The sequence below is a fragment of the Micropterus salmoides genome, unplaced genomic scaffold (genome assembly GCF_014851395.1).
Source record: "Micropterus salmoides isolate LMB-PRFRI ecotype aquatic unplaced genomic scaffold, ASM1485139v1 Ms_hic_scaffold_1305, whole genome shotgun sequence".
NCBI classification, from domain to species: Eukaryota; Metazoa; Chordata; class Actinopteri; order Centrarchiformes; family Centrarchidae; genus Micropterus; species Micropterus salmoides.
The window spans coordinates 1-27,513 of NW_024040381.1; the positions used below are offsets into that span (position 1 = coordinate 1).

The 27,513-nt window shown below is 40.4% G+C and overlaps 2 protein-coding genes across 3 annotated transcripts; one reads left to right on the forward strand and one right to left on the reverse strand.

Annotated features, from left to right (window-relative positions):
* Positions 1-955: 955 nt before the first annotated feature.
* On the forward strand, positions 956-5,529 carry LOC119901444 (uncharacterized protein KIAA1841-like; the record flags this gene model as incomplete). Its single annotated transcript, XM_038717035.1, has 9 exons — positions 956-1,052; positions 1,173-1,205; positions 1,450-1,549; positions 2,884-2,969; positions 3,618-3,640; positions 4,047-4,120; positions 4,314-4,402; positions 4,594-4,676; positions 4,774-5,529. Coding segments are annotated over 9 exons (622 nt in total), but the record flags the coding sequence as incomplete, so codon positions are not given.
* A 1,892-nt stretch (positions 5,530-7,421) lies between these two features.
* On the reverse strand, positions 7,422-27,172 carry LOC119901443 (exportin-1-like). Of its 2 annotated transcripts, XM_038717034.1 has the most exons (23): positions 26,094-27,172; positions 25,044-25,092; positions 24,489-24,550; positions 22,695-22,739; positions 19,692-19,873; positions 18,490-18,538; positions 18,258-18,377; positions 18,030-18,158; positions 17,788-17,946; positions 17,458-17,655; positions 16,683-16,821; positions 16,167-16,348; positions 15,798-15,954; positions 15,535-15,698; positions 15,254-15,388; positions 14,751-14,934; positions 13,071-13,177; positions 12,340-12,534; positions 10,703-10,871; positions 10,233-10,367; positions 9,956-10,115; positions 9,771-9,867; positions 7,422-8,882 (listed from the first exon to the last, which is right to left on the reverse strand). In XM_038717034.1, the coding sequence occupies exons 1-23, from the start codon at positions 26,160-26,162 to the stop codon at positions 8,736-8,738; spliced, it is 3,033 nt and encodes a 1,010-aa protein (XP_038572962.1). In that variant the 5' UTR covers positions 26,163-27,172; the 3' UTR covers positions 7,422-8,735. The 2 variants fall into 2 exon arrangements, with proteins under 2 accessions (XP_038572962.1, XP_038572961.1); XM_038717033.1 differs by lacking the exon at positions 25,044-25,092.
* Between the last annotated feature and the right edge of the window lie 341 nt (positions 27,173-27,513).

The following is a 27,513-nucleotide window of genomic DNA, read 5'->3' on the forward strand; positions in this document are numbered from 1 at the left end:
TGATGTAGTGGTGAAGGATCCATCCAACACAGCACCAGACAAAAATCTCACCTGCTCCAGCCCTGAACTTCAAGACAATGTTTACTGGAGATGCAGAGAGCTCAGTCAGTACTGTCAGTACTGGACCAGTCTAAGCCTTGAGGGGACGTGGAAAAAGCTGCCCTGTGCTGATCTCACACCATCTACAGCAATGCCATCATCAGTGAGGAGATACTTACCTTCCTATGTGAGAGCTCAATCACAGGTTCTCCCAACCAGGACCATCCATTCACCCCTCTGTATGCTGCAAGACCCCTCAGCATCTGGAGTCATGAACAGCTCTAGCTCTCTTAAAGGGCTGTATGTTGCCAGACATGACAGAGTTGTAGCTGTGCAGATCCCGCATACAGAGAATAAGCACATCTATAAGCACACTGCTGACAGATCTGAGCGGTTTAACTCTCCTCCAGAAACCGTCTGTGGAATTGCTAGTACACCTGACATTATCACCGTCTACTTTACAGAAAAGAAGGTCAAAATGTATCATGTGACCATTTCTTTGACCTGTTTCTAGAAGAGTCATAATGCCAGCTTATTGTTCTAGTTTTCGGCAGTTTTGGACATGCACACAGGCTGGTGGTACGTGGACTTTGCATTGGTGGGCTACACCAAACAAAGACCAAACAGCTGACAAGTCCTGGTCCATGTCAGCGGTCATAGGGCATGTTTATATGGAGGATAGATGGAGGAGACGTTTTTTTTACCCTTGAAAACTGTACACCCATGATGAAGTGTGATCTGCTTGAATATCCTGGACTCTTCAGAAAATTAGATTTCAGATGAAATGTGACTGTATTGCAGAATCAAATAAGTATAAAAATGTCCATATGCCAACATTTTACAGGGGCACTTGTTATGAAACAACGTCCAACAACGTCCAATGAAATTCTGTTTGTTTGTTTGGTATGTGTGTTAGTGCTGAGGAGAGTCCATCCAGTGCAGTAAAGGTTCAGGACGGTGACGTTCTCTTGGAGCCAACACTGCTGGGGCCTCCGAGAGGAGACGGCAGCACTGTAAGTCTCTCTCTCTCTCTAATTTTCTCTTGTTGGTACTTTTCTTCTTTGTGTCAATGTGTCTCTTCACCTGTGTCATATTTATGGTTCTGACTTAAACCATTTCTTCTTTTTTACCAGTTTTCCCTGTTGAAAAACTGGAGTCTGCAACTGGTAGGACTTTTCTCTTATGCACTTCATCACATCTTCTAATATTCTGGCATTGATCACTATGTTAGCCAGCTGTCTCCCGAATTACAAACACATCCAGGTACAAAGGAAAGCGTAAATGGTGCTTTTACTGAGATATGTTGTTAAATCAGTCGAATTTAAAGATTGCAGGTGCCAGCATCTAAAGTCAGTGTCATCAAAAAGCTGAGTTGTAATTGTCTAAAACTTGTGACCTTTGCCCTTCCAGAGGCAGCAGTCTCTCCTGTCAGAGGATGAGGAGTACACCACGGGGTCAGAGGTCACTGAAGATGAGGTGGGAGATGAAGAGGAGCTGTCCAAGAAACAAGGTGGAGAAGCTTTGTAGCTTTTTGTGACAGGTCTCATGTAGCGTATTAAACTGAAAAATGTATTATCAAAATAACTAAAATAATTTAACTTTCTGTTCTGAGTAATGAACTAGTCAGCTCTAATAGCAGCAGTGTTATAAGGTTACTTTGGAATGTAATAGGTTACTGATTACAAGTTACCCTATTTAAAATAGAATAGCGGTGTAACAATTTCAATTACTTTTTCAATGTAATATAACTTATTGCATTTAATGACCTTTTTGAAATTTTAAAAGAACGTTTTCAAGCATTTCCGAAAGACAGCTTGAGAGGCAGTTTCACTGGCAGACAGGTGGCGCTGCGAATTTAAACACGAGAACCGGTCAGAAGCATCAAACTTTACTAAACGGCTGTGGCTGGACACGGCAAAGGAAGACACTGGGCACATGAAAAACAGGCAAAGCAACAAAAAGAATATTATTCAACATATAGTCGAGCTTTTTACAGAAAAAAAACCCCAACAGTTCTCTTCATTAGTAGTTTAACAGTTAAGTCGATAAAATGTTGTGAACAGATTCAACTATGACGGCGGTGGTGCTTTGCGTTTTCTACTCAAGCTGTTGAAAGAGAGGTGCGCTGCATGTCTGAAAGAAATAATAATAAGTCGATCTATTCACGTAATTAACAAGCTATTGCGATGTTTAATTGCAGGATCATAACTGTTCTCGTCATTACTATTGTAACAGGGTTTTTGACAGTTTAATTGCAGTTCTCATGATAAATCCTGTGTAATCAGAGAAACTTTTCGAGCAGTGAACAGCGATTGAAAGCAGTTATTACTGCAGTGATCGGGTGATAAGGATTCCAGAATATTAATTAAGTTATTCCTGAATATCAAAACAGTTATATGTATGGGGTGTTTCTTTTTCATTGTATTTGTTATTATTTTTTGTATTTTTATCATGTAACATATGATGCCTCGAGGTTATCATTTGCTGTGACGAATCACCCCTGACCTCATTATAAATGTCATGTTTATTTTCATTAAATGTTTCATTGAATTTTCGTTCCGTTGACCGCCACGCTATTTAATTTAAGCACCGCCACGGTGCTTAAATTAAATGATAAAAGTAAAATGAGGACACATAATGAAACATTCCTCTATTCATAGCACATCCCTACTGTTCCACCCTCACTTTACATTTTCATCCCGTTTATATTTAACATTGCGTTGTTGTTACCCTTCAGCCCTTTTTTAGGGATGGAGAAAAAAAAGCAGTTGCTCCCTTTGGCCAGCAGGTGGCGGCGGATGCCATCAACATGCTCATTCTGCTTCTTTCTTTTTCTGTTTCCAGCTGCTAAGAAGGCCAAGAAGACCCACAGACCTCTGAAAAAACAAGTGTCCTCTCCAAACTTCCAACGCAAAGACAAACCAGAGAAAGTGAGTCACTGGCTTCATTACTAAAGAGGAAAACTAGCCTTCTGGCTAACTCTGGAATATTTATGTACATGGATGCAAAGGCTGAAGTGTTCATTAACGTGCTCTGCCCCCTTTTAAATAAATAAATACACATTCAAAGCCCTCACTGGTGTAAAATCTTGCAGAATGCAACTTGAATTTCTAAAACCTTGTAACCTTGTGTTTTACTGTAACAGTGTGTATTATTTGCAGCTTGGGCATTAAATGATTTATTGAGATAGAAGGCTATACACTCACGGTGTTCACATTTTGTTTTAACAAGCAAAAATAAATCAGCTTCCATGAATTGGTGCTTACAGTTGACTCTAAATGATGTATTACTGCTCCAAAACCTCTATTTAAAGAGACATAGTCAAACATCATGTCCCTAAACATATCATGTACACTGCTTATTTATGGTTTCTGAACTGTCATTAGTTATTGTAGATTCAACCAGAAACATTTTAGCCTGTTTGTTTTTTATGCAGCATGTTTATGTTTTTTTTATTTTTTATCTGGAGCTATAATAATGTTTGTTAGTTACTGCATATTCACACTTGAGTAGCAAACTTTAACTTTATACCTGCATTTTTGTGTTTTCTAACCTAAATCTGTTTTTCTCTCCATCAGTCCAGGGACAACACACCTTTCACGTGAGTTAATCTGCAAACACAAGATCATTTAAAATACTCTCATACCCATGCTTACATCTGCAGTGTCAGGTGAGGGTGGAAGTGTGGTTATGCTCGGCTTTTATTTGAATAAAACGTTTTCAAATATCTGGAATCTTACCTGCCACTTTTTAAATGTATCCAGTGCAGTTAATATTTATTTGACATTGTAAGGGATAAAACAGCGAATGAGTCTCAGTACTCGTGCATGCTGTTTGACCAAAAAAGGGATGGGAAAGCTTCACACTAACGTATTGCAACCGATAAAGGCCAGGGTTTGGGCCAACTGCCCTTTTCAGGATTCTGAAGAAGGTACTTTGCCTCATTATAATACATATGTGTCTTTTTTTTAAATTTGACACTGGTGCCTGTGGTGTGTGTTTTGTAGCGTGAGTGTCCAGAAAAGCAAGTGGGACAGTTCTCGCTCCATGCGATACAACCAGGACGCTCAGAGGGAAGAAGGTAAAGGAGGACTCTACTGGAACTGAATGTTATTAATACTATTTTTAGTCATATCAAGTATAAACCACCCATTCAGTTCCCATTCTTATAGTCGCTCTGATTTTACTCTTTAATTCTTACAGTTACTATCCTTAGTTTTACATCAAGTTCTGTGTTTTTAGTCTTTGTTATAATTTTTGTCTTTATGAACCAGACCAGCGTCGCATGGTAGAGATCATCAGCCACCTGACTAAGATGAGGTTTGGAGACCAGGAACAGAGCAAATCTAAGGATATTAAAGAGGCAAGTATCTGTTCATGTACATTCAGAATGGTATTTAGTGTCAGGATGCAGGGAATGTATGATTTACTTATTTAACATCATGTTGTTACGATTGGGGTTGAGCTGTCAGCTCTCCTGGTCTAGTTTTTGCAGCTGCTGGATTGTTTTTATACTGGATAATCTGTGTGTGTGTGTTTGTTTTTGCTGATCAGCCTACAGGGGGAATCTACTCCAGACTGGAAGCCCAATTTAAAGGAGCCTCTCAAGCCAGACAGACTTCAGAGAAGATACCCAGGTGCTCTTTGTGGGCACTCACACACTCACACACTCACACACCCCTCTTCATGTCCCATTCGATAACTGACCTTGTTCTTCTTTCTCTGGCTCTGTAGATCAAAAATACGCTATGCTCAAATCCGAACAACATAAAGGACTTGATGGGAAAGAGGCCGCTGAGCTGCTTAAGAGACGAGCGTGAAAACTGACGAAGAGCTCACGTAGAGTCAAGAGAACAAAGAGGAAGAGGCGAGATCCTTCTGTGAGGGCTCAGTACAACAAAACACCTTCTTACTGGCAGCCCCTCTAGCACGGCCACCACTTATAACCCAGCTATGGACTCAAGCTCACCCCCTTGTCAGTCCTGTTCCTACCCTCTTTGCTTAACTCAGGTGACTATGTATGAATCACCATCAACTGCATCCTATGTCGCTCAGATAGCTATTTATTTGTGCAGCTGTGCTCAGTCCTTGAAAAACAAGGGAGGAGAACTCTGGATCTGGATCCTCTCAGCGTGTCTTCAGAATTTATTTTTGGAGAAGTGGGGGATTCCTACAAAGGACAACATAAGAAGCGCTAGTTTATTCTTTTCCGACCGTCACCTTACCCGATGATCTGAATTACGTGGATCCAGTGAAGTCCACACTTACAGGACTAAGAAAATAGTTTACGAGAGAAAGAAATTCTGCTAAAGACCAGGTAGGGAAGTTTACTGCTTCAGTCACAGAACATTAAATTAACTCTGTATTAGCATTAATTGTCTTCTGTGGTGAAGCCCAGTTCTGGTAGACATGTAGTTATAGCCATTCCTCTGTCCTGGAATGTGACCATACTGTACAACACTGGGACCAATAAAACATGAATGACACTGAGCTGCTCTGAGGTTTTTCTGTTTACTGTCCACTGGGTGGCAGTATATCTCCTTGTGGGAGTAAACTGGCCTCTCAACAATCAACTTTGCCCCAGTTTGATCACAACCTGTCGCCTCTGCTCCAGCTTACTGCCGGGTGATATCAACAAATGATTTTATTATACTGATTGTACTCCTTTCACAGTTTTCAGTCATTAGAGGGGGGTGGGGGGCAAAAGGCTAAAAGAGGCCTGTTGATATTGTAGAAACAGTGTGAAGGTCCTGGGTAAAGGAAGGGCCGGTATGTGGCGCTGGGTGCAAGGCCAACCATCATCTCTGTTTGAGAGGCACTGACTGGTGTGGGCGCTAACCTGGCTCTTCCTGTTTAACTTTCTCATTGGGGTATTAATAACCCTGCCTGCCCACAGCGTAGACACAGAGCAGGGTGTAAGAGGGCGTAGAGCTGGCTTTTCATTTTTTGGTTGGGTGGGCGGGGGTTACCCCAGCTGTTGCCTCTTCTCCTCGACAGCGGATGCCCAGGATGACTGAGGATATCTGGGTCAGGGAGGGGGGTTCAATTACAGCCGGACTGAATTTTGGTCCCAGAGATGATCAGATATTAAAGCATCAAAGCAAAAACATAAACTAGTAATACTCCAGAGGAAAGAGATGCTGACTCCATGAAAAGGCTCCAAACCCCTGTAAAAATAAAACTGTATGAATATCAGCAAAAGCCTTCCTGCACAGACGTGTTAGAAATAAGGATCTGCAGCCATAACACATGGCCACTGTCCAGGTTTAACATAAAAACACTGTCAAGTCCCACAGCTGACACACCTGACTGTCATAGCCAGCACTTAGTTCCAACAGCTTCCTCTCGGGTTGCGTCACAGCTGACTGCTGGCTGCTGGGATTGCATCAGGCGAGTGTTTCAACTTTCAGCGGCAGGGCGTCATCACAACCTTTAATGTCATACCAGTATGTTAACAGGGATTAGTGGCAGGGTCCGCTTACACGGCCCCAACCTTGGCCAAATATGTCTTAGCGGAAATGGCCATAGGCCAGTGTGACAGATGATAGCCGCCATCATCATCATCTACCTTTCCTTTTAGGATTTATGTCAATGTGTTTGTGTGGAAGGGATTGAAGGAGAAGTGGGTTTGAGACATTTCCAAGTCAATACCAGTAGAGATGATACTACATGAGAGAAACCTCTGATGACCAGTTTACACTGTTGAAGCTATTTTTTATGCTTGGGATGAGGCACTGCTAAATTTAGCTATTACGGACCAGCATATTCTATTGTTTTAAGCATGCATACACTAAGGATTTTAAACAGAATAGGGCTGTACAGAAGATGGGTAAAGTCTGAATTTTAATGACAGTATGGTAAAAAAAAAAAGAATTCAGTGCAGTTACTACACACAAAACCTCCAATGAAATGTAATAATAATTTTACGGTCCGTCAGAGGAAGCTACATCCCAAACAATACAGAAGTACAGTAAACGTTTCCTCCTGTTCACTCTGTCAATGTGGATAAATGCCACAAATATAAACTGTAACATTATATTTCCATTTCTCAGGACCAGAAACCCACATTTTCAGCAACACCAGCCAACATGTTATCAATTCATCTGGTCCAAACTGCTCAGACTGCAGGGTTTGGCTTTCACAGAAAGAACAGTGAAGAACTAGTTCAAACTATACATTAAATTGTGTTTCTGTTGTCTTGGCTCAAGATCCTTAAAACATACTTCTATACAAAATATTTTTTTGTGTTACATCACAGTGAAGTAACAAACAAAACAAATTTAGTGGAGGGGCAATTTTAACTTTTTTAGTTAATAAAAAAACATAAATTCCTGTAAAATGGGTCTCTGTTGTGGAATGATGAAATCTGAGCAAAGGCAAAGTTATAAAATTCTCAACTTTAATCAGTTCAAAAAGTTCACAACAAATTTAACACCTTGAGAAGGGAAATTTGCCATAAGAGATTGGGTACTTATTTGGATTTATACATTCCTTTCCTAATTAAACTCGTTGGCAATTCATTTTGCTCTCTGGACAAAAAGCCTTTTGTTTATTTGGACAGAACTCAAACAGATACAAATGAAAAATGCAAAAATACAAAATTAAATGTAAACCCAGTTTTATTTTTCATTTTGCTCTAAAAGGTAGTGTCTTGAAGCACTACTGCATGGTAAACAACCTAAATTAGTACAATTCAAAATCTTCAAAGCCATCTGAGTTATACAGGAGTTATAAAGATGCAACCAACTAGGAACCCATAAATACCTCCGCCACTTCCTTAAAACATCCCATTAATGAAAGCTCACAAATGAGCAACAATCCTCTTAGAGGAAAACAAAACGCTGATGTCGACTAGGCGACAGCACACACGCGCACACACCCACAACAAAATGAAACAATAGAATAAAAGGAAAAAAATGTTCCCATGGTATTAAAGATGCTATACAATTGGGATGATATGCACATATTCGGTTTTGCTTTCCCTAAAAAAAAAAAAAAAAAAAAAAAAAAAAAAACCCTCCTGCCAGCAACATTTATTTTTTTTTTTAGGTGAAGCACAACTCATGAGCAACAGATGCTGATGCATGAAGCAGCATCTCTCGACCTTCATTCAGTATCAGTTAGATTCACATTCTCCCACAATGCTGTGGGGCACCAAAGAAGCGGTGCGCTCTCCCCGAAAAGACCACTTGCTGTCTGTCACACCACAGGTCTAGAAGCCTCTATGCTGACTTGACAGATATGCTGTTTTTAAACAAAAACCCTGCTCAGACTGTAATTTTTTTTACATAAAAAAAAGGGAAGACCTTGGGAAAAAAAGACATCATGAAGGGGTGGGGTAAACAGAACAAAAACAAGATGGTTATGGTGTCCTAATTGTTACAACATCATCATGCAGGTCTTGAAATGGGCCAGAGACCAACAAAACATAAGCTTAGATTAACAGTTCTGGAAAGATGTTACACAAAAAGTCTCCATACAAAACGCAGATTATGTAAAAAGGGCCACAGGGTGACGCGGTAATCATTTACATATTGTTGGCATTGTTTTGGTCAACAAACATCCAATGGGACGGCCTGCTCTGCAGAGGGTGAGCGGCCTCCCACCACACTCAAGTGCCTCTCTCTGGTTTTGTTGTGGTTAGGGTTTATTTATTTGTTTGTTTGGAGTACTGTACAGTTCGGTGGAGCTGCGGCTCAGTCACACATCTCCTCGGGGATCTCGTGAGGGTTGAGGATGCCCGGCACTGACATCTGGATCTTGTGTTTCTCCTCCTGGGCCTGACGAAGCGATGCCTCCCTCTCCTCCAGGAACAGGTCTGAGGTGTCCTCGCCTGCAAACTCCTGGAACAGCAGCAGAGAACAAGAGAAACACTGCAGTCAGCTCCATCCATCCACTTAACCTGCTGCAGGACCCTGACAGAGGCAACTAATGATTATTTTCATTATAATTCATCTGTCAATTCTTTTTTATAGTTAATGGATTAGTCCAAAAAAAACAAAACAAACAAAAACAGTCAGAACTGTAAAAAACCTGTCCAAATTTCTGGTCAGAATGAACTGATTAGCTAAATTGTTTACAATAATTTTATTTGCTGATCCTGTAATCGATTAACTAACTTATTGTTTCAGCCCTGATCCGGACTCTCAAAAGCTCAGTTTCATCTTTTATTTCAAGATTATAGTCTAAAAAAATACCCACCAAAAATCTATTTAGCCTGAAAATTGGACCCGTCAGTAGAACAGAGAACACTGAGCATGTCCTGTGGTGACTTTACACCATCACCGTCACTATCATACACAGTTTCGCAATAATAATAAGCTGGCATAGCAGCCACAAACCTCCTATATACTTAGAAGGACAACCTGGCCATGCAGGAATATGTTATTTCTGGAAACAACAGCTAAGCAGCTAACTATGTAGTGCCTGATAACCTCTGTGTCAAGAGACAAAGCCCACGCTGCACACACAACAAACAGTTTAGTTTTAGTTCACAGCTTGTCTGCAAACAAATACACATGGACGGACTTTCAAATACATTACATTAAATTCACACTTAGCATAACCACTGATCTGTGTGCATGTGTCTTGTTTTGCCCCAGATAGGAGCCATGTGGCTGTATTAATGCCAAACAATGGCTGAAAAACAACAACAAATCCTGACACCTATAGTAACTCAAGCTGTGTGACTGAGTAGAACATACATGACCTGCGCAGTCGGACAACCTCACCTTTATCTGGACGAGGAAGTCCCTTAGGTGCTCCTTGAAGGCAGGAATGTCCTGGTTTAAGCTGAACAGCCCGGTCACAAACACCTTCACCTGGGCACTAACACAAACAAAGGCACGCAGGGATGATAAATGTGGATTTTACTAAAACAGACATTGTGTGTGTGTTCATGTGCGCGCATACTCACTCCTGTAGGTGAGGGAAAGCAGTCTTGAGCAGGTTGGCCACGTATTCCTGGATGAACACCTGGTTGTTGGTGGGGCTGGCAGGGTTTAGCACTGTAGTGATCTTCCCCTCCTCCACCAGGTTGAACATGTAGGCCAGGATGGACGCATGCATCGTCAGGCCTGCAGCATGCACACCACACACACACACACCTTTTTACTAGAGAAACTTTATTTATCTTTAATCAAGTGATCTCTCTTTCCCGCTGGGGACCCCACAGCTCACGTGTGTAAACTCACCAGCGGTATGTGATGTGTCGGTGACCACAGAGAAGATGTGTTGTAGGATATCACAGAAGTACGTCTGATAGAAACTCTGAGCGGCTGCTTCCTCCTGGGCCACATTCTGCAGCAACGTGTACAGAATCTGCAGACCTGGGTGAGCACAAACAGAAATACGACTTCAGCTTCATACACATTGCTCAGTTCAACACTTCCTCGCAAAAGTTACACTGTACATTATGTGTATTTTAGCATAATCTGAAAGGTAAACATGAGTCCGAGCTTCGGAACATTGCTGAGATACCAGAGTATCAGAGTGCACCTGCAGTGTCAGTGTTTTTTGCTTAGATTATTCCCAATTGTCCCAGTGTCCTCATGACATGAGGAAACACAGCACCCGGATTGTTTTACATAATTCAGTAGTCATGCTCTAGGCATTTTTGGTCAATATGAAGATGTAGTATGGTGTGTGTGTGTTAGCGCCTTACCAGTATCAGCCACATTCCTCATAGTGTGTTTGAAGGCCCAGATGATAGAGTCCAGCACAAGTTTGAACTGGGCAGGGGGTATGGCGAGGAATGCAGGGAAGCAGTGAGAGTTTACAGCTTGGAGCAAGTAGAAGAAGTGGGTCCTGTGTTCTGGAAACTCCTCAAAGTTCTAGCAGAAAAACACAATATGTTTACTCCTACTATAGAATTTGAGTTGCTCCATATGGGTCCAATTAACTCAATGTTCACAAGCCAGAATAGGCACTTTGGGAGGGTTGTCCCCCTTGTTTATTGTTTCCGGTTGATTTTCTTCTCTTGCTCGTTGCTCTTACTGTGCAGCCTCTACAGTCCAGATGAGACAAGATCTGAATTGCTTTCAGTTATTACCATGGGCTCAAATGAGTTTAATAAACTGTGAGTCGTGCTTTTTAGTGTACTTTCTGTGCCCAGGGTTTTGTCTCTCAGGTGACTACTACTCAGGTCTAAAAACAACAACAATTTTGTCCTAGAAAGATGCTAGAACTGAACATTAGACAAAAGTAATAAGTAAAGCACAGTGCTAAGCTAAGATGCATTAATTCAGTTATTTATTTACACTTCATTGTGCCGCCCCTCTACTTCTGAAACCAAACCTACACCCTTGAACTTAAAGGCGAGATTAATATCATATACTGAAATCAATTAGTGATACATTTCTTTCAAGTGGAGTATGACCAGTCTGAGATAGATATGGTCTTACTGTACTGAGCATAATCAGATACATATTTTAGGTTCAAGGTTGGATTGGGGAAAGCAGGCACAGCTCTGGGGTCCAAACCACATTTCTGCGCCAGGGGCCCCCAGTTCTCTCTTTTTTTCCCCTCCTTCAAACATGAAAAATAGTACATACGAAACTTTCTCCAAAGGCTGTCTGCAGGTTTCATGAACATCAACATGCAGTTGAGAATACCTGAACAACATTATTTCCCCAGCAACCTATTTTTTATGCTGTAGTTTTCCACCGGCAGTTCATACACACTGCAAATATCACAGATCCTCTGATCAGGTTTTGTGGAAATTGAAAGCCATGACTGGAAACAGCTACAGACAAACCCTCTCATCTAGAATGACTGAACTACCAATGAAATTAGACTATATGGAGCAACAGATCTTTACTTTGAGACCATACATATGCATGAGCTATATGTAAAATAGATATAAGATGTTGGTTCTAACAATGCCCATCATGTCAAAGCACACAAACAGACCCAGTCCAATACAGCACTGTGATGAACAGACTGCTGTGAAGGCCACATATAGAGAGCTTATCTATGCGCAACTGAAACCCGTTAATTCAAACATTTTCTTGATGACAAAGGTTCTTCGTTGCCTACTGTACTGAAAGTGTTTAGATTTTCACTGAAGCAGTGAAACATCTGCCATATGTCCATTAAATTAGATTAGTGCTAATTAATGTCCATTATCACATATCAGAAACAGACCACTGACCACAGTCTGTATCACATGGTGAATAACAAATACCCACAAATCAGTACAGTAAACCAAACTGTGTGCACCTGTTTTTGATTGATCATCAGTCCACTTAGAATCTTAACTGCCAGATTACAAACTGCGTCCAGTTGATCATAGTGCTTTACCTTGTTGATCATGTTTAGGGTGCACTCGAAGACGGCATCAAAGATCTGTGGTATCTCGCTGGTGATGTGTCCCCCCAGCTTGTTGACGATGGTTGCCATGGTGCTGAGGACCTCGGGCTCACGGGCAGCGGGGACATTGCGCTGGTAGTCGATGAGGACGGCGTCCAGCAGCGGTGGAACAAAGTTTTCCCCTACCTAGAATACAACAACAGAAGGGTCAGCACTGATCAACACGCAAACTACAGAGGAGGAAAAAACAGGAGCATCCACCTTTGAAGACAGGTGCTGACAAGAAATTTAAGTCTTCCTGGTACATTACAACAGTGCAGCTATCATTTTAGCATAAACTCTGACACATTATGAATATTTATTGTTATGCAGATAACAACACAGCTGAGGGCAGAGGAAATAAAATCTTTGTGTTTGATCTAAAAATACCAACTGGATTAGTTCTACCTCTGTTCTACTGTCAACTGTTTCATTGAGTGCCAGTGTGTACTATCTCCTGAGGACACAAGAGTAAAAATATATCACTCTGTTTGCTGAAGACCACATTAAATTCACAAAATAGAAATGCAAATCGTATATAACAAACCGCTTTATTCAAAAAGTTACAGAGTTTTTAGATAGCAAGAGTAAATGTTCATCAACCCAAAACAGGCCTATGGTCACCAGACAACTTTAGAAATTTTTAGGTTTTCATTTCTGAGGATTTCAGAGTGACTTCTCACCATCTGTGGGTCATTTGATCGGCTGACCCAGCCTGAGATCAGTTTCAGTGTCTCTCGTTTCACTGTTCTCATACTCCGGATCAAGGGCTGTTTTGTCACCATCTCACCTGGAACACAAAGGGGACACACATACTGAAGGTACAGCGTGAAGAAAATTTTGCACAGGGCACCGAGAAGAGCGCTTTGCGCTTTGAGTGTGTAGCTCAAACAAAACTTGACTACGATGCGCGGACATTTGCAGACCTGTGCATCAAATAAATGCTGACTGGTTGAGCAGGAAAGGGTCTGCAGGGGTGTGCGTCGGGGTCTCCTCTTGTTTGATGTACATTCTGGTTTAGTAAATGCTACATTGCTCCCCAGAATACTTTTGGTAAAGCAGTGAGATGATAGAGACTGAGGTGCTGCAGCTCTTCCTTTAATACAGTATCTCTGGTTGGTCACTGTAGGCAATGTTGCAAATCACTGAGCAAGACTGCTTTATGGCAATATTAGATTTACAGAATTTCTGTATCAATGTGATGAAGTATTTGGATTTGTCATCAGGTATTTCATTCACTGGATTATCCCAAAATAGACATTTCCATCTTGTTACGTTACCTATAAATGGTTTCTAGACATTACATATAACTTAATAGAAGATTTTATCCGTATCGCCCATCCCTACAGGTAAGGATGCACAGGTGTGGTAAGCCTGGCTGCTATCACAGTCAAATTACTTATAGCCATCTGCACTGCATCACGTCAATGTTATACTTTGTGTCTTGTTCTTAGAAAAAGATGGATCACAGTCAAGCTGACCAACACAAACTCCTTAGAAAGGTCTGGTTAAGCTTTTGAACAGGGTTTATTCCTTCTGAACGGATCGCCACTTCTTCCCTGCTCGGAAGCAGCAGCCAATGCAAGTGCAAAAATCCTTGATACTTGATCTTTACTGACAGACCTCATACGGCACCTCTCCTCCCATTTAAGCACAGAAAGACTCAGAGATGAGTCACCAAAAACAGGAGCATGCAAAAGGGGGGGGGCAGTCTTACTGCCCTACAAACAAAATGCCACTACCGAATGACAAAGTAATAAAATGCTACTGCGTGACAAGTACATAAGCGAAGGTTATAATAAAAATCTATTCCAAAGTGATAGTTTGTGTTAGTGAGTGTAGCCTGATGGTTCATTTCCGAACTCTTTATAAAGTACTAACACATCGTATTGAAAGCATTTGAGTATTTTTCAAACCTGGAATCACACAAAGGACTGCATGCCTAAACAACAATGACACCACACATCCTGCACAGTGTTCTGATCCCTTACACAGGTTTAACAACACAAACAAGTCCTCCACAAATGCAAGGCATAACACAGACGAGCAAACACTTTAGGTTAGGCCTCAGCAGTGTTCAACTATTAACATAGGTTATGAAGACATTTATGTTCATATCCTAGAGACACTGATGATTTATACGAGGGGCAATGTATGTCAAACTGGAGAAACTACTTCCAGTGCTGCTGAGGGAACCTCACCGTCAGTCTATCAATCTCTTTAGGCTGTCAGCTACCTACACTATCATCATATCATATGTGTGTAACAACTGCCATGTTACCCTAACGACTCTGATGTGACACCAGGGTGTGAACAACGATGAGGTGAATCTACAGATTATCACAAGCACACACCTCCCTTACCATTTGTCTGAATGGCGGCAGAGATGTTCTCGCTGAGGCACTTGTAGACGTTGAGCATGTCAAGATAAATCCGTCCCAACTGGATGACAAAGGGGTGTCCCACAGCCTTACAGGCTCGGACGTTGGTCTTCAGAATGCTGCCCAGCTGTTTCACAGTCTCTGGGTCCTTCAAAATGTCCACGTTCTGAGGGAGCAGCAGGAGGAGGGATGGAGCAGACCATAGATTAACACACTGTTCTTCTTTGTCTGTCATAGACATATAGGCTGGTATATTAGGTTAAATTATAGTATGGTAGTATTATAGCTGCAACGTTTAGTCGATTAATCAATAAGTTGTCAACTATTAAATTAATTAGCCACTATTTTGATAAACGCTCAAGCATTTTGAGTCTGATAGAAACTCTGATTTCAGCTTCTCAAATGTAAACAGTGTCTTTACTCCTCTATGACAGTAAACTGTATATCATTGGGGTTATAGGTAGGTAGGTATTTTGGTCTCTTACCTTGGTGGCCTGCTGGATGATGCTATCCCACACTTGATTGGGCAGCAGCATATATTTTTCTATCAGATGTTCTTGAACAGCCTGATCTGTTTGGGCCCCAATCATATAACCTACTGCCTCATAGAACGTGTGCACCTGCACACAAACAGAAAAAACTTGGGTCAGCATGCAAACTTGCAAAAGCAACAAGAGAAATTATTTGCAGAAGTTTGGTAATAACTGGGTGTCTCTCTGCACAGATGTGATCAATCTCTAGAGATGATGAAAATGGCCATCCACACCTGCTGAGGCTGAAGGTCACAGATGATGGTGTTGATGTTGTTGAGGATCTCGTCGATGAAGGGCATCACTTCTCCCACCTGCACCTGGATAAAGTGGCGCCGGCACTTCTGGGCGATCTTGATGAAGGTGTCACAGGCCATGTCCTGGACACCATCATGGGTCTCTGATGAAGAAGGGCCATGGAGGGTGTTATTAAGTTACATCAAAATATGATATTTATAAAATCTTTATACATTTTATTTTAAATACTCTCATCTCTCACCATGCATGAACTCAAAGAGCTTGTTGACCACAGTTTTGAGGAACTTCCAGTGGGCTCTGAGAAAGCGTGGATACTGGCCAACAATATACATGATGTTGGAGGCTATGATGGCTTTGTTGTCCTTTCCTCTTTTTTGCTCGCATAGGCCCAGCAGATCCTGAGACAAGCAGGTTTTCACAATTACAGACATATAACCGGCCGTCAGTGTTTAGTGTTCTATAAAATGGCTTGGAAAATCCTTTAACATCAAAGTGGTATAAAAAAATTTAAAAAAAAAAAACAATCACATGATCTGACCAGAGAGGGAATAATAAACTTCAAGTTAGCATTTTAAGCTGCTATTCCCACAAGTTCAGTGCTTTTTTATACCTTGATGACAGTGACCAGGAACCTCTTCTCGTCCTCCTCGTGCATAGCCCCGCTGATGGATCCGATGGCCCAGCACAATGTATTGAGGTTCTTCCAGGACCATTCAGTACCGTTAACCTGGTTGTGAAGCTTCTCTGTCATTATGCGTTCTGTGTCCGCATAGTCCAGGTGAGTGAGGTACACTGCACAAAGTAGATTCGTGAGTGTACAATGTATGATATACTTAAAGCCAAAAGCACACCTCTGTGCAGATGTTAAAAAGGACAAAATGTGAACATGAAAGAAGTGTAATCATTGTGGTAAGTGACACTGATCAATATATCTGTCTGATTTGCGGCTATTATTTTATGACCCGGGAGTCAGTTATAATATATATATATAATATATATATATATATATATATATATATATATATATATATATATATATATATATATATATATATATATATATATATACACACACACCCAAGAAAATGTAGACTATGGATAATTAAAGTGATTTACTAAGTCATACCAAGGGTTTCCCTCATGTTCTTGTAGAGGTTGATGGAATCTGTGTCCTTCATGAACTCTCTGACCACCTCTCCCTGGTCATTCTCCACCACCAGTACCTCCTCCGGCTTGGCCATCCGACTTACCATCAGCAGACGCACCTGTCACAAGAGATAAACACCTGTCAGTGCGTACACACTCACTGCTCTCACACTTGTGTGCGCATACACATAAGCGCACAGTGTGTAACCCATGTGGGCATAAATGTTTAAATGCTATACAATGAGGTGTTTGTTTAATGCGCGCGCACACACACACACACACACACACACACACACACTGTTGTAGTTTTGCTTTACTAGCTGCTGATTTGCAGCAACTACAAACTCTTGGCAGCAGTTTAGCAGCCACCTGTTGCTTGACCCGTGCCAACTGATTCTAGTATGACTGCAAACTAAGACTCTGCAGGTTCCATCAACTAAAACAGTTCTGCACCTCTAAACACTAAACTGCTGTGCCGGCTCTAACTCGTCAGTAAGAAATGTGTCTTAAAAGAAACAGTTGCATTAATAAATTCAACTGCAACAGTGCAAATTCTAAATATTTGATGGTGAGTTTTTCAGCTTATGGCCATGTTGTTGACATCCCAACAATGCATTCATTCATCATATTGCATCATATTACATAAGTCTGTGTGGAGATGTCATCAAGTTGAAACAAGGGACAATGCAAGGCTATGGGTGTGTTAATTGTTTAACTAAGCAATGAAGTTAAACGTAATTGGCTGTGTGAGGTACCTTGGAGAGCACAGGCAGATAGAGCTGCCTGCGTGGTGGCACGTCAAAGTGCTGGTTGCCGGAGAGCAGAGGGGACGTGGATGTTGAGAAGGGACTCTCTCTGTAGAGCTCAGCAGCCAAGTGGTTCCAATACTCCAGACAAATTTTAAAGATCTCAGTCTCCTCCACTTCTGACACCAGAAGCATGTAATGGAGGGCCTGAAAGAGGACCAAGGGAACAATTAAATATTGATGCAGTTACCTACATGAGACACCTTTTCTGTCACAACTTTTATCCTGTGTAGCCAGCTTAGACAAGCAAATATCCCCGTGGACAGTGTTCTCTCTTACCTCCATTAATGTCTCTCTGAGGTTGAGCCGCTTCTCAATGAGTTGCCCGTGCTCTTTAAGGAAAGTACAGAGGAACAGACTGAGGTTCTGGATGAAGTTCTGCTCATCATCTTTCCCGTTGGAGTAGGCCAGTCTTATGTTGGTGTTCAGAGGCAGCATCTAACAGAAGTGAAACCCTACTTAGTATCTTTATAACAAGGCATGGGGATCTGAGCTTTGTCTTTTCTGACATTTTAACACACCTGTTTGAGTTGACACATGGTCAGAGTGAAGAGTGTGACAAACTGTTCCTCATACTGGCTGACACTCACGCCAGCAATCTCTGTGAGGCACTTCAGCGTCACATTGCGAAACATGGGCACATTCAAGAACTGAAAACAGTTGAAAGAGATGTTAAAAGACAATATTGGTTAATGACTTGGATGTGTATCAACTTGTTACGTGACATTGTGTGCATCTGTTGTACACACCTTATACACCAATGTGCTGATCAGTTTAGTTTCAAAGATGTATCCCAGAGGAATCCAGTTGAGAAAACGTAGGAGGGTCTCCAGAGTGGCGTGGACCAGAGGGGCATTCTGGGAATTTTCCTAAGGCGCAACCAATAAGATGACAAACAGCTGAAGGACAAACGCTGGTTGGTAACTGATTATAAAAGATTGTACATCAATGCTAAAAAGTAAGAGATGAGGATTTTCATACCATAACAAACTGGCAAAGCTGGAATATCTGCGAGAATTCATTGCACATGCTGAAAGAAAAGAACAAACATTATGGACACATATAAAAGGTTTAAAACTAAGCCAGGTAAAGTGGGAGAAACCTGCAAGAGACAGCTGGATTTTGAAAGAATCGAAACCCCTCTCCCTTCAGGCCTCCCTCCAGCCACTCCTAAAAATCCTAAACTTCTATATCAAAGCATGGAAAAATGTCTTCTTGACTTATGAAACGAAGTTTGAAATTTACAGCTGCACCTATAAAAGCTTATGTGACACACAAGAGGCTAACACAACAGTGTGTAAAACCATTAGTCAAATTATGTGGTTTGGTGGATTTATTCAGGTTTGAGAATGTTTCAGCGAAACATGCGACTTTCATAATATCAGCAACTTTGACCCCCATAAGCATCTCAGGGAACATCAGTAAGGAAATGGCTAAATAAACTGTTGCTAAACCTGGCCAATAGGATGATGTAATGATATATTGACTACAGTCAATTGTGCTTGACAAGTGACAATTATGCATGGATATGAGGGAAATAAAGCTCATCAGTTTTTGACATCCTGCCACAAACTGTTTACATCAAAGATTCAGTGCACCAAACAGAAAAAGTTAGATTTATATTAATGGGCTTTCATTGTTCTGTATGTGCAGACCGTGCCCAAAAGAGTGTACAACTGCCTGTAATTAAGGCAACATTAAAATTGCAAATGAACTGCACAATACTTGTAGTTTAGTGGTAATAAAAGTGTCATCAACAAGAGGCAGCCGTCCAGTGCACAGGAAAGGCAGTTTGTCAGAAGTCTGTTCGATACAGATCACAGCCATCACTGGATTAATGCTGCAATATTTTCCAATGCCAACACACGGAGATCATATTTTATGATGCTCTTAAAGTGCTGGAATAATATGGACATTAATTTTGCCAAAACTTTGTAGGATCAGTGACAGACAAATGCTTTTAAATGCTGTAACTAAGTTAAATATTTAGGAATCTTGACTGTAATGTGAAATCCCACACAGAATCTATCTCTTGACTTTGAAACACTCACTCTGTAAGCTTAGAGATACACAGACCCCAGTGTAGGTTTTTCCAGCAATTCCATCAAAACTAAATTCCTGGATAGCTGCTACAATTAACATGACTGTGCTTCCAGAGGATTATGCAGATGCAGCATGCTGACCTGTCTTTAAGGTGCTTGGCCTTGACCTGGGTCATCTGGCCACTGGAGAAGTCAAAGACCTCCTCACTGAGCAGCTTGAGAATGACCATGTTGTTTTGACAAAGGCTTTCGCTGGTACGACTTGCCCCCACAATGTCACTGATGAAGGTGGGCCAGTGCTTGGGCCACTCCTGCTTCAGGATCTACAGACACAGAGACACAAAGTGACATTTTCCACTGGGAAGAACATGTATCTGAAAATGAAAAATTGAGGGGTTGAATCTGTGACTCCTGCTAAAAATAACGACTGCTCCTTTAAATCTCAAGTCAAGCATGTGCCCCGGTTTTTACTTTGCAGGAGACTGTTTTACTATGATTACACAGTAGTAAAACAATTAGAATTGTCAACATGTGCTTATGAAGTTACATGATACAAGCAAGCCCCACACTACTACAAATACAACATACATGTACACAAACATTTTAAACACAGCATCCTCAGGACGTGTGTGGAATCTAGAGCTCTACCGTCCCTGAAGGCCAAAACAATGTTAGCTCAGCTGACGCAGGCAGTGACTCACTCTCACTGGCATTAATGCAAAGTCACCCATGTAGCCAGCGAGCCAGTCTCTGTCTCCCTCATGCGAATATACATCTCACACACACACACACACACACACACACACACACACACACACACGGCGTCAATTTGTTTTCCATTCAGGAGTAAAATTCAGAACATGGGACACCAATCCGTCACTATAGTCTAACTCAAGGCCTTTCTAACATACAATACATCTCAATGACTCACAGTAGTGTCCTGTGCTGGACAGCACAGGGCAGTGAACAGCCCACTTCTACAGGATTCAGGGGGTAGTAGGGTACAATTATCACTGAGACTATTATATAATATACATATATAATTTTATATAATAGTCTAATATATAGACTATTATATAAAATGTTATACAATATGCTGTTCTGTACTTATGTTGCCATTGTTGTTGACCAGGTTAAACAGCTGCTACATCAATATTGACTAGAAATCGTTTATCCTAGTTTCCATACAAACAAATACACGGATTGTCCTGCAACTTTCACTCGTCAACACGATTGATCCTCTTTCCAATCATGAGGACACGGAGACAATTTAGAAACATACTACAACTACATCTACTTTGCATGAGACATTCAAGTAGAATTAATATGCTATTTTAATAAGGAACTTAAGTACAGTTTTAGAAGTCAGATAGACTAATTAAGAGTGACATCTTCAGGTTAAAAAGTATCACTACAAAAGGGGAGGGGAGCACTGAGGCAGCAGTAAGACGCCCAAACCCACATTGTATGCACGGGTGCATCTCTTCTTTCATATGAATTGTATAGTGCTGTGTTTCACATACAGAAGTGCTGAACTGTCATTCACTGTCACAATTAGAGGTAGTGAATATGGTGAAAATACTAAAATCACTGGTTTGCTCTGTGTGGAACCCTTCACTGTAGCTACAGAAAAACCATATATCTGTAATGTACACCAAGCAATGACTTTAACATTAAATTACTGTTTGAATGAACCAAGTTCTGTTTGAGTGCTTGTAGTTTATAGTTTTACTACCCGTCTCCTAAGATGGAGGGCTTTGTCTGTTTACTATAATTAATCTACCTCACCTACATTTTACTCATCTGCCTAAACACTCAGTAACCACAATGACAAGTTAGCATGTGAGAAACTAACCGACCACTTTGACTCAGGATTTCCCAGCAGCAGGCAGTGAGCCATGTTGTATTTTACAAAACAAAACAATTTCAGTTTCCAGCAGGATGACAGATACGGTTCTGTATATTATATTCTGTATCAATAAGTGCCTGAGTTCTCGTCAGTGGCTTCCACTTGTCCTAGGCAAAGAGTAGGCTGTAAGGAGCTGGCTATAATGGAGTTTCCTGCTCCGGCGTACTCTCTCTCGCTGTCAATGAGAATAACTTTATTGAAACTCTTTGCTGCCACTTCTTTGTGCCTCTCCACAATTCACTCACATGCAACGCTGTGGGGTTACAAAAACATTCCAGTGTTTCAACAGAGCACAATGAGCAAACAGCTGGGGTATCTAAAATGATGGGTTATAATCATGGCCCTATAGACAATACTGATCTAGGGAAAAAAACTTGCACATGGGCTTCCATACAAAAAAAGAAAAGAAAAAATAACTCCACACTGTAACTCACAATTCATGTGTAATGGGCCCTGAAGCCATATTGGTCAGTGCTAACTAATACATACGTTTGCATTAAAGGGAAAATTTGGCACCTTTTAAGTAGTTGTCCAATCAGCGATAGTAAATGCAGTTTATTTAGGTAATAAATGCCTGAGTACATGCTATATTGACTGAGTTCGCCAAGCAGTTCTTCCTGTATCCTGTGCCGTCATTTGACATTAAAGTAGTTCGAGGCATGGAAGAACTACAGGCTACTTCAGGTTGGATTTCTAGTCTCCGCCTCAGGGTAGCTAGGGGATGCGCTAGTTGCCGTTTGAAAACAACAACAACAAAAACGTCAGAAGCCCACTTGCAATGCAATGCATTCTGGTACACGTTGGCACTGTCGTCGCAGCTCACTAATGACATTTATTATCAACACTGACGGGACGTCCACATAAAGGCGCCAAATATTCCCTTTAAAAGTTTGCTGTTCATCAAGTCTCAATTACTAGAGTTTCCCGAGATGAAACAAACACACCACATACAACACTGTCAGGCTTGTAAGAACACACATGCTGAGGCCCTGTGTACAAGCAAAGTTTCTGATTGATTTATTTTTTTTAAACACACACACCTTCGTTGGATAACTATGACCTGGATGACTGAGAATCTTCACACACACACACACACACACACACACTTTTATGTAGCCTAAAGGTTAAGCAGCACAGAGGATCGTAGCTTTACAAAGACCTTAAACATGGTTCTAAAAACGACTTTAGAAAATGGTTCAAGATTCTTTGACTTGTCATTAGTATTGAAAGCTTACCTGAACAAGGATCATGTTCAGCTTTCCAATGTACACCTTTTCTTTCTAAAAAGTAAAAATAAACAAGGGATAGATGAGTGTAAGTCATACCGTCTCTGTTTCAGAAGACTTCTGTCATTTCATTACGTTATACATAACATTTCATTTGGGACATGGCAAAACATTTTCAAATGTAATACAACAAAAAGATCTAAATGAATGGTTAGAGGTCACAAATATAATAGAGAGATAACTATGGGTTGTGACTTTAAAAGAAAAACAATGTAATTAAAAATCAATCATCCAATTTTGACATTTCATGTTAGAATAAGAATCAGATCCACAACAGTATATTTTATCATAAGTGAGTAAAGACATATGTGTTAAATACTAGTTAAATACATTTAAAAATAAACTTAAAAACATAAAAATGTATATCCTAAAATGACAGCCTTCAGTTAAGATTAAATTGCACTGTATAACACACTCTGTCACAGGGTAGCAAATTCTGCCTTTTTAAGATGAATGAAATTATTATTCCAGACTGGCAACTCATTGGATAACAGACCATTTATAGAATCATTGTACCTGAACATGAAAGCGCACTTCAAATCCAATTACTGTTTACAGCCTATTCAACTTGGTTGGTTCAATAGTCTAAATAATCTTGAAAATGTTTGTCCATTTGGGTTTAATGTGTAAGGTTTGCAGAGTTGCAAACACCAGAAACATGTCTGGAAAGCTTCTTTCTCGGCATGAGGTTAGTTATCAAGTACTAACAGCCAAGTGGTGGCGTATCAGTCAGAGATAGACAGTGGTTTGATTTAGCAGGCTACAGCACTGCGACACCAGACCTGACCCTTAACCACAGCGAACCTTTAATTAAAAGCAAATGTTTTTGCCTCATAACGTTCAACAGCATAGCTCATTTATGATTAAACTTTAGTTTTCAAGGTAAATTCATTTAGTCTACCAACCAATTTATGTAGTCTTTGTGGCAGTTTTCATTAACGAGCAGAGTACTAGTCATCACATTAGACTCTGTTTGGTCTGTCTTATGTGGTGACGGATGTTTTCAAGTGGGCTGCTAATTAGCAACAACAAATGTAAAGAAGTGATCCATTTTAAACACAGTTACAGTTTTTTCATTGGAGTTGATTCTCAACAGTTTAGCATTTAAATTTAGTACAGGAGAGAGCCAAATGCTGCGTTCTCCAGAAGAAAGGCATAAAACGTTGCCGTCAGTGTAGGTTATAAACAGTCTTAACAACTCCCCACTGGTTGCTTGAGTGGTCAAGTTGGCTGAAAACACGTTCAAAAGCAGCTGAAATCACCATCTTTGGTCTGGATGACACAGCACTATGGTTACCAGCATTACTCATGGCTGTCCTGAGATTTGCTAGGAGAACTGACAGTTTACCTGCTGCTCCAATGAAACAAACAAATAAAATTCACTCTGATTTGCAAATGTGGCTGTCAGTGCCAAATGCCAACAGAACGAGGTAAATTAACATTTAAGGTGTAAGTCGCTGTCGTTAGCTTTAAAAGGTTTGTCCAATTCATTTAAATTAACAGATACTATGAAGAATAAGAGTTGTTTGTCTAAAATGTATTTTTTATGTTGATCCATCTTTGGAACAGAGCTTAAATATTAACCAAACATTTCATCACAATATTTTTAGTTAAATGCAGCTCTGTCGTTGGCATAGTTTTGTCAACTTCCATGGTATATTAAGTACAAGTGCTACACTATGCACCCATAGAATTATTCCAAAAATGTTATTCAGGTTGAATTTAAATTCAAAGTTTACTCACCTCCACATTTGATGCATCTGATGAAGTCTTGATAATGAGACCAACAACATACTTTTTTATACCTAGCAAACACAAAGATGTCACAAGAACACTGTTAGCATGCACCAATACAGTATGTAAATCGAAACACATGCTGACATGGCGAGTTGCCTGGAGCACGTTACTCAGTATCCCTAACACAGTCTGCTGGCTTATAACTAGCTGAATCTGCCAATCCTATCCCAGTACATTTGTACTTTGAAAAAAAATGTGGTCCTCCATTGACATACTCTTGCAAAGCCAGTTGGTAAACACATGGATGTGGGCTGCAGCTGCCACTGAACTTCTATAGGGCAAACGTTTTGGTCAGTTCAGTGGAAGTTACATTTCCCCAGGTGTTTTTATAGACAGTCAAGACAGTCAATGTGAGCAGAGCATCTTCAAAAATGTGTTTTCAGCTCCCTCGCATTTGTTTCTAAACTGTATCTGTACTCAAATCTGAAAATTATGTGCTGAAGTGTAGTGAGCGGAGCCGAAAACAAGGTAATACTCTGACACAAGGGGGAAAAGACATACTTGCCGGTCGACCTGCACTGGGTTTGCCACTTGAACAAAATTCAGGCATCTACGGTCAGAAGTAGGGAAGTCTTAGGTCAATGAAAAAAAAATTAATTTTGAGCAAAATTATAGAAGAATGGAGGGAGGCAGAATCAACTAATTTTCACACGATTAAGTAGCTCATAATCATTGCTTTTTGCTCAAACCAAAGTATTTATAAAACAATTTTCATCCCACTCTGATTTTCAGATTCTTAGAAAAATCTAAATCAAAACTGTCTAGATGCTAACACAGAAAAATAAATTTAGTTTTAAAAAATACGAACACAGGAAAATATTATATAAATTAAGTATTATAGCCATATCAAATTACTGTCCTGATAGCAATACATGGTAGCCTTTGATGGTTCTACCCATGATCATATCTTTAAAAAGGTAGAATTTAACTGGTAAACAACTCCCCATAATTTCCATGATAATTGTTCATGAAAATCTAGAATCCTATTTTTCCAGACATCTCTTTAAAGCTTCTATGTGTAAGATTTGAACATTTCTGACTTAGCCAACTCGCAGCAGTAGATAAAAAATAAAAAAAAGACATAGGGGCAGGGATTAAACAATGCCAACAACCTGTCTCTGATTCCCCTGCAGGTACAAGACGATGAATACTGGGAATGTCATATTTTTCAACAAACAAAAACATATGACATCAGAATACTTTGAAAGATACGGTCATACAAAATTCTACACATGGGGCTTTAACATGTTTAAGCAATGTAAACAAACCCAGTAATAACTTTAACTAAAGTTTCTCTACTTCTTTAAAGATGCCTTTAAAAATCAGTGCTAGGGTGTTTTGGTTGTTTTCTCTCTAAAAACAACTGCTAAAGTGCAGAAACCAGTCTGGCTTGCAGCAGCCAGTGCAAGCCAGTCGAGCAGAAAACAAACCAGCATGCTTAGTGGGGGAACACTCCTCAACTTGGCAACCGCACGTCACAACACTTAAAATGGCACTAACACTGACAGAATTCAAACATTTAGTGAATTGTACCACAAAATGAAGTTTTACCTTCACACTGATTCCTGGGAAGAATTTTCCATCTTGTTTTGATAACCGTTTCCAGAATCTGAAGAGCATAGTACTGTAACATGCAAGGAGGGAGTGGCATTAGGATAAAGCTATTATGATAAAACTCAACAACAAGCATTGTGTAATACGAACCAAAAACAGTATGAAGTGGATCAGCCTGTAATAACTTGCATTTCTAAATTGGATTGGACTGAACCACATCTTTCATGCAGATTTTGTAGTATGCAGAACATTCACTTTGTTTGTTTTTTAAATCTCTATAATCAGCATTAAGCTGGAAACACTGCAGAAGTCCTGCTGTTTCTCCCAGCATCACACCAGACAGCAAAAGACAGCAGAAAAATACAACAATCCATTAACCAGCTTTGGCTCTGATTGCTCCGAGGGTGAGTCTAATGGTGTAGAAGACATAACAAGGTCTATATTAAATGTTCTTTTACCGAGGCTACAGACACTATATGTAGGGTTGGGCATCGAGAGCTGGTTTTTGAATTGGAGCTGATGGCACTATGTAAGACGTGTGAATTTGTTAGGAAACATGCTCTCAGGTTTCGCTGAACGGCTCCTGAAAGCGAAGTTTGAACCTACTGTGCTTCTGTGGACCTCACTGGTTGCGTCAGTGGGTCAACATGGTAGTAGGGGTGTACGATATGTTTCGCCTGAGTTAGTATCTTAATTGTTGTTTTTTTTAATGATGTGTGAGCAAACATTATCCAGTAGACTATGTCACTCACTTTGCAAAAAGCTATCAAAAACTCCTTGTCCGTGCATTCACTGCGTCATGCATGCAGGACACCACCAGCCTCGCAATCTGTGTTGTTAGATTGAACCTCTAGACGTCCATCAGCCTCACTCACAAGGAGGTGGTTTGGCTTTGAAAGATGGATGTTGCCTAAAAAGGCGTTAATCTGCAAACTATGTCGAAAATCTGTTGCCATTCAAGACCACAAACTAACCCCTGCACAGAATATCAAGAATATGAAAAGCTTCAGGAGTCACCCGTCCATGACAGATCTAAACCAGCCAAGGTACCGGGACAAAAACAAACTGAAAGATTCAATGCAATTAAAACAGCTATGACAGAACTCACGGCTATTGACAGATGAAATGGTTTGCTTGATGTCAGTAATATATGCACTGGTGGTTTCTGTGTTTTTATATAGTTTTTACTTTAATGCTTCAGTTTAAGTAACTAATATTAGACTTTTACAAAAACATTTTTGAAGGATGAAAATATTGTCGAATTATCGTTTAACAAAATCCCAGAAAATACATCTGAATTTTGTCTATATCGCACACCCTAGAATCACGATGAATCAATTACTTCAGCATGGGTATGAAGCTGCAGTCTGACCTGACCAAAGAAAATGCATCACCATATTCACTTTAATGGAACCAC

What these genes read in the sequence shown, in the direction of transcription:
- LOC119901443 (XM_038717033.1), bottom strand. Translation starts at nt 26,232, where the DNA reads ATGCTTGTTGTTGAGTTTTATCATAATAGCTTTATCCTAATGCCACTC. An exon ending in CAGATGCATCAAATGTGGAG is followed by an intron (nt 22,740 to 24,488) that starts GTGAGTAAACTT and finishes TTTACTTTTTAG; the next exon opens with AAAGAAAAGGTGTACATTGG. An exon ending in GAGGAATGTGGCTGATACTG is followed by an intron (nt 10,368 to 10,702) that starts GTAAGGCGCTAA and finishes GTGCTCACCCAG; the next exon opens with GTCTGCAGATTCTGTACACG.